Source organism: Mustela nigripes, chromosome 16, assembly GCF_022355385.1.
Source record: "Mustela nigripes isolate SB6536 chromosome 16, MUSNIG.SB6536, whole genome shotgun sequence".
Taxonomy (NCBI): Eukaryota; Metazoa; Chordata; class Mammalia; order Carnivora; family Mustelidae; genus Mustela; species Mustela nigripes.
The window spans coordinates 45,962,064-45,978,303 of record NC_081572.1 but is presented as its reverse complement, the minus strand read 5'-3'; the positions used below and the strand labels follow the sequence as shown (position 1 = coordinate 45,978,303).

At 48.5% G+C, this 16,240-nt stretch overlaps 1 protein-coding gene across 7 annotated transcripts in view; it reads right to left on the bottom strand.

The window, feature by feature from the left end:
* The window catches only part of RAP1GAP2 (RAP1 GTPase activating protein 2), a 230,349-nt gene that overhangs the window by 25,857 nt on the left and 188,252 nt on the right, over nt 1–16,240 (bottom strand). For all 7 annotated transcript variants that reach the window (XR_009400375.1, XM_059379937.1, XM_059379938.1 and 4 more), the window contains 6 exons: nt 15,998–16,076; nt 15,191–15,244; nt 12,627–12,710; nt 7,412–7,512; nt 5,125–5,254; nt 2,853–3,008 (listed from right to left, as the gene is read on the bottom strand). Coding sequence is in view for 6 of the 7 variants with exons in the window: in XM_059379937.1 (XP_059235920.1) it covers nt 2,853–3,008; nt 5,125–5,254; nt 7,412–7,512; nt 12,627–12,710; nt 15,191–15,244; nt 15,998–16,076 (604 nt within the window). In the remaining variant the exon portion in view is untranslated. The remainder of the gene's footprint in view (nt 1–2,852; nt 3,009–5,124; nt 5,255–7,411; nt 7,513–12,626; nt 12,711–15,190; nt 15,245–15,997; nt 16,077–16,240) is intronic.

Here is a 16,240-nt window from a genome sequence, read left to right as displayed (position 1 = left end):
TAATGAGAGACCCTGCCTGACCAGGGGCTTGGGAAGATTCCAGAAGACTGTGATTCTAAGAATCCAGCACAGTGCCTGGTACGGAGCAAATACCTGGGGAGGGATAACCTGCTACCTGGTGCTTTTGGTGTTTTTTTTTTTTTTTTTTTACTTTCCCTACTGACCTGCACCTAATAAAGGACACCTCAAATACTACAGAGTTCCCCTAAAACACTTCTTAACCTCCCTCTCTCTCTCTCACCCCTCCTTCTTCCTCAGCACCCCTGCCCTGGCCCCACTTCCCTTCCTGCAGTATGTCAGGGCTAGAGGGAACTCAAAGACTGTCTAGTCCAACTTCCTCATTTCACACAAATGGAAGCTGAGGTCCAGAGAGGGAAGGAACTTGCCCAAGGTCACAGAGCAGTCAGAAGCAGGGCCAGGACCAGAACCCCAGTTCCTGAGGCTCTCAGTGTAGGGGGCCCTTCCTGAACATTCTTACCCCTGTCCTTCCCTCCCTTTCCTCTTCTTTCCTCCCCTGTAGACAGCTCCCTGGGGCTATCTCAGCCTCTTCTGCCATAGCCCCTAAATCTGCAGAGGTCAGCAAACGTCCCATTTTACCCTGGACCCCTTGAGGAATCTCACGGGGTCCTCCCCAGTCTTCTCATCCCCTGGGGTGCTGCTGGCAGTGTGACTGGACAGAATTTGGGGAGTACCTAGGAAGGCTGGTCTCCCCCACTGCGCTCTGCACCCCTGGCCCCCCATTCACAGGTCTTGCCTTTCCGGCCCAGATATTTCCCCTGCAGGTGGACTACACGGTCCTGCAGCTTGGGACAGTCAGGCTCTTCCTGTGGGTCCTACCTCTCAGTGATCGCCACCATCTCTGAGGACAATGCTTTTCCCTGAACCACAGGCTGGGGTTGGGAGGATGTGGTAAAGACTTCCAGCTTCAAAGCTGGAGGTGAGGTGCTGCTTTTTTTGGATCACTATATTTTCCCACTCCACTAAGCTCTTGGGAAAGTGGAGAAGCCAGTTAGCTGAGTTCCATTTCCTAGTGGGAGCTAAAAACAAAAACTAAGCATCCACAAGAGGCCTCATTCTGCCAGCAGGGGCCCAGCAGACAAGCCACACATGAACCCATGACTGCCTGCTAGGGGCTGGGAGCCTTCCCACCACACAGCTTGATCTGTAAGACCCTCCTCAGTGGCCCTCTGCCTCTACTGGCTGTGGAAAGAGCCACTTGTCTGTCTGAGTGGCCCAGTGGCTGAACTCCACCTCAACGGTCCCCTCTCCCTCCCGGGAGGCCAGTTCTATACATCACTTCCACATGCCCCATCCCTAGCCAGGCCCACAGGAGGCACCAACTGAATACACTTGCTCCCATCAACAAACTGGGGAGCCATCTGACATGAATCCCCATTTTGGTCTAGGAAGTTGATCCTTCAAGGAAATGCCCAAACCACAGCTTTTCTGACTTTTCGGCTGAAACTGCTCAGTGACAGAGGAGCAGGAACGTGAACAGGGGGATGTGAAAGAATTAGCTTCCCTCATAGGAGAGAGTGTGGGGTTCTATTTGTAATCTCATATTGAGTTTTAAAGTTGATGTGTATTATGCACTTAAAATATGTGGGTTTCTACTGATGTAACAATTACACGACATCATTTTTCTTTTCCAACATCTTTGAGAGAGAGAAAGAGACGGGGTAGAAGGAAAGGATCTCCAGCAGACTCCCACTGAGTGCAGAGCCCAACTCAGGGCTTGATCCCATGACCCTGAGATCATGACCTGGGCTAAAACCAAGCAAAGTGGATACTTCGTGAAGGTGGCCATGAAGCACTAGGGACTCGTGAGCTCAAGAGATGACACAGTTATTACACTTTCAGGTTTCCCAATTTCCCTTTGGCAACGATGCGCTCATTTCCCTGTTAGAACAGTGGTTCCTAGCACTTTGGGGAACAGGGAGTCCTCTGAGTATTTGAGCTTTGGTCTCTCTCCCCCTAAAACATAAAGCAGCACCTAAACTCAACACTCTTTGCATAAACATTTTGCATATAACCACAATGGGTTCAAAGACTGACACCCACTTCAAAGACCCTGCCTCAATCTATCTCCCTTGGATCCCACACCCCCAACACCACTGAGATGGAGAGCAACTGTTGCCCAAGAGGTCAGAACTGCTTCTCATGGAGAAGAGAAGGACAGGGCTGGTGGTACAGTCACCAGGAACAGGCAGGGTGAGGACTGCTGGGCTTACCTGCATTAGGGAGGATACTAAGCCATTCTGGAAGACCACTTGTTGATCTGGAGGCTCAGTCAGTCACTTGCAACCCCACCTCCCTGGAGTCTTCAAATTAAGATCAATCATTTCTTCCAGAACAGCTAAACCAAAAGGACCCACCCCATGGCCAGGGTCTACCAGGCCCCCTACTCCCCACCATTCTCACCATAAACATTTCTTCTTTTACATTCTTTCTCTTTGTTACCACCCTTCTTCCTCTCCCATTCCTGATGGTCCCTCCATCCCCAACCTTCTCTTTTTTTCTCTCCTCTGGCTCTGCCGTAGTCCAGCCAATAGCATCACCAGATTCCAAACAGAGGCACCAGGGGCTTCTCAACCCTTGAGTGAGATGCTATTGAACCCAGAAGCAGCCAGATGGATGATATGACCTCAGAAGGTGACTTCCACCAAGAGTCCAGCTCCCAAATCCCAGAAACCTGGGATTTCTAGAAAACTAATCACACCAATGCTAGGAGTATCATTTTGGAGAATGGCCTGAGGAGCCATGGAGAACTAGTGGTCCTCGACATTACTAAATCCAGAAGGTATGGTGAAGTGCCTGAGTCCCCCAGTTCCTCCAACGAGCATTATTCTCACCTTGTAGGACGGGGTCTCCGTGCCTGGGTTCTCAGCCTGCACGACAATGTAGGCATGTAAGAAGTTGGAGGCAATCATATCTGGGACAAACGGTGTGTTTTCTTCTTGGAAGATGATGGCCACAATGTCATTCCCAATGTGTCTCTTTCTCTGGAGCTAAACAAAAAGTGGTCCGTTGTTATAAGCCAGCTAGGAACAACCTGAAAACAAACAAGATCTAGACAGGAAAGTCCTCATTATTCTACCTTATTCAGAAACCCTGTAACTCTGAGACCTAGCTCTCCAGGGAAGTTTTTCCCCCCAATCTTCAGAAGCCACCAAAAAGAAAAAAATGGGGAAGATTAGATAGGTATCAGCTAGCAAGCATGTTACTGAGCTCTAGAGGAGCCAGGGTCCTGACACAGGACTCGGGGAGAATGGTTAAAAGATGAGGAATGGGTTTTGCCCTGGCAGAGCCTGTAATGGGTCTAGAAGGGACAGAAACACAGATGAAGCCACCTGAAAACAGTAACAAAGGCACCAGCCAGCACGTGCTACGTCAGTTGCCACACACAAAACATCTGGCGCTCTGCGGGCAGACAGGAAGGCAAAATCAGAGGCCTGGCGCTAACCTGAGAAGGCTTCCTGGAAGAGGAGATGGGGTGGGTGGGCAGTGCTTAAAGGAAATGTGGATGCACAGGGATTAGCGAGCAGAGCATTCTATACCAGAGGGAGGGAGGACCACGCTTAGAGAAAGAGGGCAACCTGGCTTGGCAGGGGTCATGGGAGAGAAATCCATGCCTGATTCAAACTGGGCCAGGTCCTTGCACAGGCGCACTCAATCACCGAGCAGCTACTGTGCGTCAGGAACCATGCCGTGCTGTTCACATGTGTGACTTCAAATACTGGGGCCACCAAGTCCTGGCTAGGTGCCTACCTATGCATTTGTTCCTCGATTAAGCGCCTCAGGCATGCAGGCTCTACGTTTTATGTTGACTTTCATATTTATGGAGCACTGCTGTAGACTGAGCCCCAGGTTGGACACTTTTACACGAATTACCTCACTTATCCCACCCACCTCCTCCCATTTCTTGGGAGCAGAAAATTAATATTATTCAGCCCTTGCAGAAAGCCAAGCTCTGTGTACTTCCCACTGAATATAGGGGAGACTGAAAGAGAGCCCCAGGCTGGGGCAGGGGGCGAGAAGGCCATGAGGGAACAGAGACAAAGGTGAAACGTGGAGAGAAAAACCTACTTTGGATTCAAAAGGAATCCTGCTCCCATTTGTTTCTGGAACATTCCGTGGTTATTTTAGAGCCAAATCACAGTCTCATTTGCCAATTTCCTTTTTCCCTACGAAGCCAGGCACTATGTTTACAGTATTACATCTGTGCTCCCTCCTCAGTTCCCTGCTCAGAGAGGAATGGGTCAGAGACTGGGGAAGAGCCTACCTTCCTTTCTGAGTTTCCTAGAGACTGAAAAGGCACAAAGAGTGGGAGGGGGCAGATGGTGCAGCAGCCAGGCCTCAGCTGCTGATTTCAGGGCTCCCCGAGAAAAGAGCTGGGCCACCTTGGGGACACGCTGCTCTCCAAAGCAGCAAATGAGAGGGAGGGAAGGACAATGCTGGATGCAGAGGTCTCATCCAGGTTCCCTGGTTGAGGTGAAGGCTGAACTCCTGCCCATGAGCAGGTGCAGCAAGAGATGAGACTAGAAAGGTTGAGAGGCGGGGGGCAATGACCACTGTTGGGGGGGTCCTGCCACCCATCACTGGGGCAGGAAGGAGGGCCATGGTCAGGAAGGAAGCCTGCCACAAGCCAGGCACTACTGAACCATACCTTCAGAACCTTCTGTGATGCCCCCAACAATCCTGTGACTTAGGTGGTCTTACCTGTTTTGCAGCTGAGGAACATGAGACCACAAGGTTAACCAGCTTTCCCGGAGTCACATACCCCCGAGTGACAGAACTGACGTCAAGCTGCTACTTGCAAATGCCATCATGTCCTCCTCACCACCGCCCTACACAAGCAGGGCACTTGGACTCTGCTGCCAGCTCTGCCCCCAACCACGCTGAGCTGCAAGTTCCCCACCTGTCAGAGTGAGACAAGCAGGAGCCCTGTCCTGCCTCCCACACCAGGTGCCGTGACAGGCCACAAGGGTGAGACAATACCATGAACAGACTGGCCTCTGGATTATGAAAGTGGGAAAGGGGCCCAGCCTCTCAAGTACCCAACACCAACAGCAGGCTTTCACCTCACATGCCCCATGCTCCCAACGCCCTCCCAATCCAGGTTACCTGCTGGGCGTCTCCCTCGGTAAACGGCAGCTTTGTGGAGACATGAAACATGATCTCTCTGTCCCGGAATATCGTGTACACAGATTCCACCCCCGTCTGTCCGTGGGTCACATCCAGGCCTCCGCGGAAACTGTTGGCAAAACAGGGTAAGAGCAGGAAGGGAGTAAGTGTGAGGAAAAGTAGGCTACATGGTGCCTTCCCTGAGGATACGGGGGCCGGAGAAGGAAAGAGAAGACACGCAAGAGTGTGGACACAGACAGAATGATGGGCCTGGCGCAGGGGGGTCCGGGCTCCTGAGTACACAAGCCCCAGAGGTCTACTCATAAGCCTCTTGTTTAAGAGATAGAGGCAGGGACGCCTGGGTGGCTCAGTTGGTTGGACGACTGCCTTCGGCTCAGGTTATGATCCCGGAGTCCCGGGATCGAGTCCCGCATCGGGCTCCCAGCTCCATGGGGAGTCTGCTTCTCCCTCTGACCTTCTCCTCGCTCATGCTCTCTCTCACTGTCTCTCTCTCAAATGAATAAATAAAATCTTTAAAAAAAAAAAAAAAACAGACAGAGGCAGAACATCCATCCAGCCAACAAGAAGGGAGGTCACCCATCCTCAATTCCAAATGCCATCCCGGGTGCCAGTTGCCCCCACAGCTGGGCATAAGCCTTTCCTCTCCGCAAGGCCATGTCCAAGTCCTCAGCCCAAAACCAGGGCAACCAGCTCTCCTGTGGGAGCATCCAGAGGGCAGCTTGAAGAGGTGACAGACTCTGGATTTCTGCCTAGCCACTCCGTCATGCGGAGACCCAGCCACAGGAGCACCCACCCCAGCGGCATCCAAGGAGCCCCTCTCCGGTATCTCCTCAAAGGCAGGAAAGAAAAGTACTAAGACCCTGGGTGGGCTTCCGGGAGCCACCCCTTCTTCCTTTCTAGACATGGGCTCCCGGCCATGGGTCACAGTCTTCAGCAAGAGGAGGGGAGGCAGGTTCCTTTAGAAAATGAAATAAAGCACAACCTGGATGTCAGTCCCCAAAAACGTTGTAAGACAAACCAGAAAATGTGCTCCGCTCAGCATGGCAGGAAGCTCAGCAGGCTGGGGGTCGGGTACTCTGGGTCCAGCCGATAAGCCAGCACGTGACCTCGGGCACATCACTTTACCTGTCCTCATCTGCCTCAGTTTCTTCCTCTACACGATAAGGGCTAGAAATCCATGATCTCTGGGGTTCATCCTGGTTTTAACAGCTTTTACTTCATCTATTCTAAGGCACACCTTTTTTCATACTTGAACATCTCTGAAACCAGAATGCATCTTACAATGATGGCTCCTTAGAGTCGATGGAAGGGGGCACAGGAAGAGCAAGAATGTAAGGACTCCCCACGCTGACTCCGCATGGGGCCCCAGCCCTGCTACATCACATACAGGATCTACTTGAATCCCTCAACAACCTGGCAGCATCAGCACTATCTTTACCTCCCAGCTACAGATGAGGAAACTGAGGCTTTCAGGGGTTAAGGCACTTGTTCAAAGACACAGAGCCAATAAGTGGTGGAGGTGGGACTTTTACCAATGTGTGTCTGATGCCAGGTGGCAGTGATGACCTTGGAGGGGGAAAGAAGAAGTGGAGAAGAGAAGGGAGTGGAGGAAGAAAGTAATAACTGAACACCACTACACACCAGGCCCAGAGCCAGGCACTTTCACACCTGATAGATCCTGTCAATCTGGCTGATGAAGCAGGGGATCCCTGGGGCTCAGCGGCATGTCAGCCTCAAAGCACAGAACAGGCTGGCCAGTTCCGGTCAAATATTGCCTTTGTCAAGGGAAACCAAGGGCCAGAGTTTTCCAAGCATAGTCCCAATATTCTTTCTTTCCACTTAAGAGAACCAGAGGCTACTGCACAAATTTCTGCCAGGGAGATTACTGTATCCACCAATTCTTAATTATCCATTGTTTTTGTGTATTCTCTGAAATGGGCCCCTTCCCCCAACAGGGCCCTCTTTCCTGAAGGCCTGGCCAGTGAGTTACAGAGAAGGTGGATTCATTTCACTCTTGGTTGGAGCAGTTTCATCACACATTGGAAGACCAGTATCAGTGCCATTCAGAGAATGTGCCATTCTGGGTTATCCCCCACGTCACCCGTTTTCTTAGGGATGCAGGGGAATATTGGTCACTTGCTAAAAAACAATACCATGTTTCCTGTGTGTATTTTCACCTCTCACATACCCCCAAGACTCAACTGTTGCCCCTCTCCCTTACTCCAGGCTTTCAGCTCTAGGGCCAGAGCCCTTGACAGAAACTCACCCTTTGAAATCCTGCAGTGTGATCGTGTCCCCCAAAAGGTCCAAGAACTCCTTGAAAGCTGGGCTCTCCTCATTGTTTCCAAACAGCTCTTCCTCCAGGGTCTGAAAGAGAAACAGAATCGGGGTAAGAGTCAGAAAGAAAAGCCTTCTTGATGCCAAGGGAAGGAATATGGCTGCCCAGCTACCTGGTCCTTTTCTTCCTTTCTCCCCAGCCCCAACACATTTGCCAACCACTGGCTCTGCTTGACTGGAGGAAGAACAAATAGAATTCACTCAGGAGAGCCGGAACTTCGGGGCTGGTTAGGGAGGACTTGCTAGCACAACACAGTCTGCTGGCCAGCGCAAAAGGCAGAGCTGAAGCAAAGAGTTCTTAGACTTGATACCAAAAACCATTCCATTAATGAAAAATTAATAGTTGGACTTTTGACACAGGACTAGTAGTTAGAATATATACAGAACTCTCAAAACTCAGTAGTAATCAAAATCATAATCTCTCTCCCTGGGTGGCTATAATCAAGAAGAAAGACAAAAACTGACAGTGGGGGTACCTGAGAAGTTCAGTCAGCTGAGTGGCAGACCCCTGATTTCAGCTGGGGTCAGGAACTCAGAGGCCTGGGATCAAGCCACATGTCAGGCTCTAAGCTCAGCAGGGAGTCTGCTTGAAGAGTTTTCTCCTCTCCCTCTACCCGCCCCCTGCTTGCTCTCTCTCTCTCCATCTCTTTCTTAAAAAAAAAAAAAAAGAACTGATGGTGAGGATACGGAAAAGTCAGAAGCCTCATACACTGCTGGTGGGAATGTAAAACGGTGCTGTCTCTTTGGAAAACAGTCTGGCAGTTCTTCAAAAGGCTAAGCATAGAGTTACCATATGGCCCAGCAATTCTACTCCTAAGAATATATCCAAGAAAAAGGAAAACATAAGTCCACACAGAAACTTGCACATGAATGTTAAAAGCAGCATTATTCATAACAGTCCAAAAGTGGAAACAACCAGAATGTCCATCAACTGACAAACAGATAAACGAAATATGGTATGTCCATACAATACATAATTCTGCCATCAAAGGAATGCAGGACTGACTCATGCTACAACATATATGACCCTTAAGCAAAAGAAACTAGACAAAAAAGACCACATATTATGATTCCATTTACACAATGTGTCCAGAACAGCCAAATCCATAGAGACAGAAAGTAGATTTGTGATGAGCTGGCAAGAATGGATATGGATTGACCGCTAATGGGTATGGGGTTTCTTTGGGGGTTGATGAAAATTATCTGGAGTTAGATAGTGGTGATGGTTTTATAACTCTGTGAATATACTCCAAGCCACTAAATCACATTTGAATCATATTAAATGTGAGTTACACTTCAATAAAGCTGTTATGAAAAGTTTCAAACAGTTAAGAAAAAAGATCCAATTAGAAAATGGTTATACAAGAGACACCTGGCTGGCTGGGTTGGGACAGCATATGACTCTTGATGTTGGGGTTGTGAGTTCAACCCCAATGTTGGGTGTAGAAATTACTTAAAAATAACATCTTTTAAAAAAACAGAAATGTAATGGTTAAAAGACATGAATAGTCATTTCACCTGAAGAAATATATACAGAGGGCAAATAAGCACATGAAAAGATAGCCATCACCATTAGCCATCATTAGGGAAATACAAATTAAAACCATTATGAGACATCACTACACATCTATCAGAATGGCTAAAATTAAAAAATAGTAACAACACCAAATGCTGGTGAGGATATAGAGGAAATGGATTACGCATACACTGCTGGTAGGAATGCAAAATGGAACAACCACTCTAGAAAACAGTTCAGCAGCTTCTTACAAAACTGAACATGTAATTACCATAAACCCAGCATATGTTCCTCGACATTTACCCCAGAGAAATGAAAACTTATGTTCACCCGAAAACCTATATACCAATGTTCACAGCAGCTTTATTCATAATTACCCCAAATTGGAAGCCACCCAGATATTCCTCCAAGGGTGACCAGTTAAGCAGACCACAGTATAAACACACCACAGAATACTACGCAGCCATGAAAAAGCAAGGACTCCCCCCCCACACACACACACACAGATACACAGGAATCTCCCTGAGTGGGAAAAAGAGCCAATATCCAAAGGTTATATAGTGTATGATCCCATCTATGTAATAATTTTCAAATAACAAAGTGTTAGAAAGTGAAGAATACATTAGTGGTTGCCAGGGCTCAGGGACTGGAGGTAGGAAGGGATGATGGAGGCAAGAAGGAGGTGGGTGTGCCTATGAAAGGGCCACATAAGGGATCCTTGTGTCAGTGAACTTCTTCTGTATTTTGACTGTGAAGCCTACACTGTAATAAAATTATATACAATGAAATACACACACACACACACACACATCCCTATGGTCACATGAAAACCTGGAGAAGTCTGAATAAGATCTGAGGATTGTATCAGTGTCAATATCCTGGCTGTAATTTCACACTGCAGTTTTATAAGACATTACCTTTGGGGAAAACTGGGTAAAGGGCACACAAGAGCTTTCTGTATTATTTCTTAAAACTGCATGCCAATCTACAATCATGTAGAAGTTAAAAGTTTAATAATTTTAAAAAAGTAGAAAGCAAAGCTCTGCCCTTGTGACAGGCTCCAAGCAGTGCACAGCCCTGCCTGATCAGCAGGCTCTGCCCACCGAGGCAGGATCGGCAAAAAGCGATGACTCTGCAGGCATCCACAGATGGCAGTTCACAGCTGCAGATGACCCGGGAAACTCCAGCATAAGCAATCCCCTCAAGGAGGAAGTATCTAATAAGTGACTCTTTAATATCTCCTTAATACCTGCTTCATCACAAAAAAGAGCAGATCCCAGGTTCTATGTCTTCAACAGGCAGCAGAATCTAGCTAGATTTCAATAACTTCACTCTTTTTCATGGTATTTCCTTTTTAGAATGACCTTCATTTCATGCAAGGGATATTGATTTTCTAATTAGAGTGGTGATACAAAATTTCCTTTAAACCATGCATGTAAGGTGGAAAAAAAGTTTTTTTAAAGAAAATGTGAGGTAGTTAATAGTACAGGTGTGATAAAAAGTGTAAGAGAGGCAAACAGGAGAAAATATGATCTTGGATGTCATTTGTGAATGTCTGAAGTTTGGGAAACATGGCCCTCTAGCAGAGGTCAGCAAACTGTGGCCCAGAGGCCACAACCAGTGTGCTACTTTATAAATAAAGCTTTATTGGAACACAGGCAGGACAATCCATTTGGTTCTGTCTATGGCTGCTTTTGCACTACAAAGGTAGGGTTGGGTAGTTAGCTCCACAGAGACAGTACGGCTCTTGAAATCTGAAATATTATTTATCTGGCCTTTCACAGAAAGTGTGCTGGTTCCTGCTGTATAGAGAGCATGCCTCAAAGGCATCACACACAACTCTGACCCAGCAGGCTATTTACCCCAGGTCGTGAGGCCAGAGTGTGCGAGAACAGCTGCTTCCAGGTAACACACATCTTCTCCAGTGAAAGCAATCCAGCTTATTCAGCAGGGCGTGCAGCTCTCGCTAGGATGGACACCCAGCCTGGTGCTAGCAGTATATTTTTACACTGGCCATGAGTCTGACCATGCGCTCAGGAAGGGAGTCTTAGTCAACACTGTGTCTGATAAACAGGAGAATTAGAGGGGACTTACTTGTATCCTAAGAACAGCATAGAGCTTTCATGCAACAAATGTTCATATAACCTGCCCCATGGGTGTAGGTCTGCAAAACAGTAACTTTTTAAAAAGTTTTTTAAAAAAGACTTTTTTCTCCCTGTGTACCTCCACCGGGGCTCAGCAGCATCCAGTAAATAGACAATACCCAGACTCCTCCCAGAGGTGGATGGTTAATGTTTGGTAATTATAATTTTGCTGGAACACTGGGTTGTAATCATCTTATGAGATCTGCTATGGTAAATTTCACAAGCAAAAACTTTAATTAGGGGGGTTATATTAGTAGACCTGTACAAAATAAATATGCAATATATAAAAATAATTAGAGAAGCTACCTGAATAATCTCCCTTCAATTATAAGATTCATCCATGTTGGCCTCTCAGCTCCTAAACTCTTCACTTAATTAGACTGTTTTTAAGCAAACACATTTCTCTTGTGGTCTAGTATCTTCGGACAAGGAAGTCCGCTATCAGCTAGCCAAGAAACACACCATCACGGGGCGGGGGGCTAACAGATAATGTTGAAAGATACTATCAACTGACCTACCATAAGAGCACCAAAACTTTTATCCATTGATTCACACAGAAAAAAGTTATTGAGTGTTATTTCCATAAAACCACCACACTAGGCTCTTGGATGATACCAGGATGAACCTGGTGTAGAACCTTCTAGGTGAGGAAGCATGGATGTGTTCAGCAGCCCACTTCTCAGGGTGTTAATGCATGTCCATGATAGGCAAGATGGGAAGTTTGTGGTCAAATAAGTATGGGAAACACTATGTTCAAAAAAGCTCTGTGAGCTCTTTACCCTGGGATTCTTAGAGCCTTTAAAATGTTCCCACACAATCGCCCCCACCCAAGGAATTTGTTCACAGAGTACCCATCAGGCCAGCGTCTCATGGAACACACTTCGAGAAACATTATCCTGACCCCTAACCTCAAAGCAGCATAGAAGTGCTACGACAGACAGAGGAGGGGGAGCAGTAGTGTACCGGGAAATTTTTTTTAACAACCAGGTTTCCAAAGAGGAAAAGCAGAAGCCCTAGTTTGTGAATTTCCATGGTGTAAATACTTCCGCCATGGCTGATTTCAAGCCACCGGCATGACATTGCAGCAATCTAAGAGAAGTCCAGGGAGAAAGAGCTAATTCCCAGCTGGGAGAAGGGCAGGCAAGGAGAAAGCAGCTTGTGCTAATCCATTCCCTCTACCCAGTCCGATTATTCTTAGGACAACAGCCCATAGTTCAATATAAGCTGAGGTAGCCAAGAAGAAATTAGAAGTTCCTTTATGAAAAATGACACTGCTGTTTAGAGGATGTGCAGGCCTTCTTGTGAGGAGGAGCCCACCTTGAAGATCCTGTCACCTCCAGCCTAATTCATCCTGTAACGTGACTGTTGTACTCAGCATGTGGAAGAAACTAGCGCAGAGCGTCTGTGCTTGAGGGGAGGCAAAGAGGGAGTCCCCAGAGAGAAACCACAGGGTATAGTGACCAGTATGGATTCGTGATGCTTACCTGCCTGGCTTTTTGATAAATAACCCCAAATTTGAACGTGTTGTTGACATCGTGTTCATCATAGGACACAATCATTTGGGAAGCCTAGAAAAATGTAGAAAGAAATCAGACTGTTCATTAATTGAGGGACAAGGGAGGAAGCAAAGGAAAGGGAAAGCACTCATTCTGGTGGAGAATGTGTCCCCATGGTGTGAGACATCCACACATGTGCGGGGAGGCACAGGGGAAGCCAGAGGTTTCAGCTGGTTCCCAGACTGGGGCTCTCCCACGGTGGCCACACCTCTGGATCTCTATACCATTCCCATCCAGATGGGCCAGCCAAGGCCTGGGAGTCCAGCAGGACTCAGGGAACAGACTTGCCCCAGTGTTTTATCTGTGATGTAAAAAGTGATTGGCCCCAAAACTGGTCAGCGAGGATGATGCTGGCCCTAATTACCTCTGATCAGCATATGATTTTAAGCAAGGCACTGCTCATGCCCAGACTTCAATCCCCCTTTATCCATTAAGTGAGGTCTCTAAGGAGGAACACACAATATGCAAAGGGAGGGTGGGGTGGAAAACCCACTGGTTTCCCACTAACCCAACTAAACCCCGACCACTGGTTCAGTTTAGTTTTCCCTTATGCCTCTGTGTTGCTGTCCAGGGCTCAGAAACACCAAACTCTGTATCTTAAATCTGCTGCTTTTACCTGCATAGCTTTGAGTGAGCCACTTTACTTCTCTGGACCTCAGTTTTTCCATCCATTAAATGGAGATGTGTGGCTGTGAAGATTCAGTAACACCAGGCACATAAGGTGCTGAACAACAGAGCAGCTATCACCATCATCATCCTCATCATCTGTGTAACCCTCCAGAAAGGTCGGAGCTGAACCAGATCGTTGGGAAGGAGGAGACTTGGGCTTTATTGGGATAGTCTCTGTAGTAAAAAGGAGGGATCTGACCACATATTACATAGGAGGGACAAACAAGGCATGACTTGTGGTTCGGCATATACAACCCAAGGGAGGCTCTGAATCACCCAAGGAAATGGGTGCCTCTCAGCTCCACCGGGAACGTGCCACTGCCCAGGCCCAGAGGGAGACCATACCCACATGGAATGGTCAAAGTTGCAGACCAGCTGCCCTGCCAGAAAAGAGGCATCCAGCGATGGAGAAGGCCCCACAGAACATTCTAGACTCTATGAATTACAAACACATACACACACATACCCCTCCCTCAGCCAGATTAACACCCCAGCCAGACTAAGTGGTCTTTCAAACACAGAAAACAAGAAAATACAGCTGCTTTTCCATTATTACCAGAGCCGGAGGCTTTCCAAGTCACAGGGAGAACTGTGCAAATGAGCACGGTCCCCAGCTTCTCTCGGCAGACAGGATTTGATGACAAAAACTGCCAAGCTTGTAGTTAAATAAGGCCTTCGTGACAGGGTTTTAATGTTTAGTTAAAACTCACTAATTCAGCTTTAATTATAAAGGGAAGGGCAGCCTGAATGAAAGAAAACGCTCCATGGGGGGCAGCTTATTCTGGGGAGAGCCTCCAGACGTGCAGAGGGTGTCAGAGAGGGGGACTCTGGCACATTCCTATGCAGGTGAGGATCCTGCCATTAGCTCAGCCACAGCACAGAGATGAATGGTGTCAAGCACAACCATGAACATCCAAGCCATGTGTTCCAGGGGGAGCCAGATTCCTCCGCCAGGACAGGGCCTCTCTTCCCACCCAAACATTCCAGCTAGCCATCCCTCACTACAAACAGCGGGGTGCAGGGAACGGACTGAGCCAGCCCCAGCAAGCCTCTGTGGCCACTGTGTGGGTGCGCAGGGTGAGCTTCGAAGCACCACTTACTTCCCCTTCCGGCCTTCTAGACCCTGCCAACTCATGAAGCAGTCTGCACACCGGCTCTCTTCCCATGACCAATTTAAAGCAATTGACTGTCCATGAGTGATTTAGGTCCTGTCGTGCCATAATTGTTCTTGAGTTGGCTTGTTGGTTTAGTTTTGTTGTTATTGTTCCTCTGCCCACCCACACTCCCACAGCTGGGGTCAAATTCAGGCCAGTCCGAAGGAAACTGATAACAGAACCAGCCTGTTTATTAACTAGGGCTGTGCAGGGGCTGTAAGGCCTCAGAGCTGCAGTAACACTGGCAACGGGAAGCCACGATCTGGCCTTTTCTCTCTTAGCGGGGTTCTGCCCCCTCGCTCCTCCATGATGACAGACTAGATCTACACTAACCTTCCAGCTATAGGTGGAATTACTCCCTACATCAGAAGGGCCTCCAGGAAGTATGACGAGAATAAGTGGGAGAGGTCACAACACTGCAACCCCTCTACCGCCCCCACAACAGATGGGGACCAATTCAGGTGGACCTCTCCCCAGGCACGGCCTAGGACAGGTTTCCAGTGGACCAGTTTGCAAAGGGGTGAGCAGGGAGAGGGAGAGACATGGAGGTTTATTGGAGACCCCACAAAACCCCACCAAGATGCACAGAACATCCCACAGAGCCACCGATAAACAAATCCATGACAAGCTACAGAGCCCTGGGCAAGGGGAGGAGGTGAAGGTCCTCACCTTGGGGTACAGGACAGGGTTGAACTTCAGCCCCACAGCGTCATCACAGAAAGCCTAAGCAGGAAGAGAGAAACACACAGTTCAGGGGCCTTTCCACTGAAAACATTGGGGCTGCAGGGTCAGAAGGCCTGGGGCTGAGTCCTGGCTCTGCTGCTCACTAACTAGAGGCCAGGAAAGCCAACTCACCTTCCTGGGGTTTCCTGATAAATTGAGGCCACACAGAAGGCATTCAGCACAATTCTGCTTGGCATTCTCACTCCTAACATGTGGGTCCGACCCAACTGACCATCCTTCTCACCCCACTTTGCTGACTCAGTTCTCAAGCTCCCAATATCTCAGAGCAGAGACATGGTCCCTCCACCAGCTGATGGACAGCTCCTTACTCAAGGTGTCCAGAGGAAACCTGGGGGGTGTCCTCTGTCTGGACCAACAGCCTAGCCATCCTCCAGCCTATCTCTCCTGTGTTGTAAAGACTGTCTGGCCACCCCACCTCTCTTCCTCTCAAGTCCTACAGTACTCTGCATAGCCAGCCCTTTCTTTCCATGTCTCTGGTCCCCTGAACCAGCTGTGAACTTGGGGGTGGAGGCCATGAGCAGCCTCAGCTGTGAGGATGAGATGGGGAGGTTGTAGGCAAGATGAGGACATCTGCCAATCACCCTCCCTCACCCCAACCATGGTATCAAGGGCCAAAGAGCACAGTGGCCTTCCCCCTCTCCAAGGACAGAGCCTCTCTGGATGAGCCTGCACCCCCGCCCCAGCCCTGGGCTTAAGAGAGGAAGCCTGCTTCTCACAGGGGTTGGTTGTTACCTTTGCAATCTGAGGGACGCTGGGCAACTTGTTCAATCCAGCCAAGGGGATCCTTTCATGCACTGTCTTCACTTTGGACCTGCACATGTGAATGAAGGTGAGAAAAGGGGTCTATGAGAAAAGAAGTCCATTAGGAAAAGCACTGAGGTCACGCCAGACCACAAGGCACACTAGCTTTGCATCTCCCTGGGTCAGATCTGCCGCATTTCACCCAACCCGTGAGCTGGGTGCCGCACTCAAGTA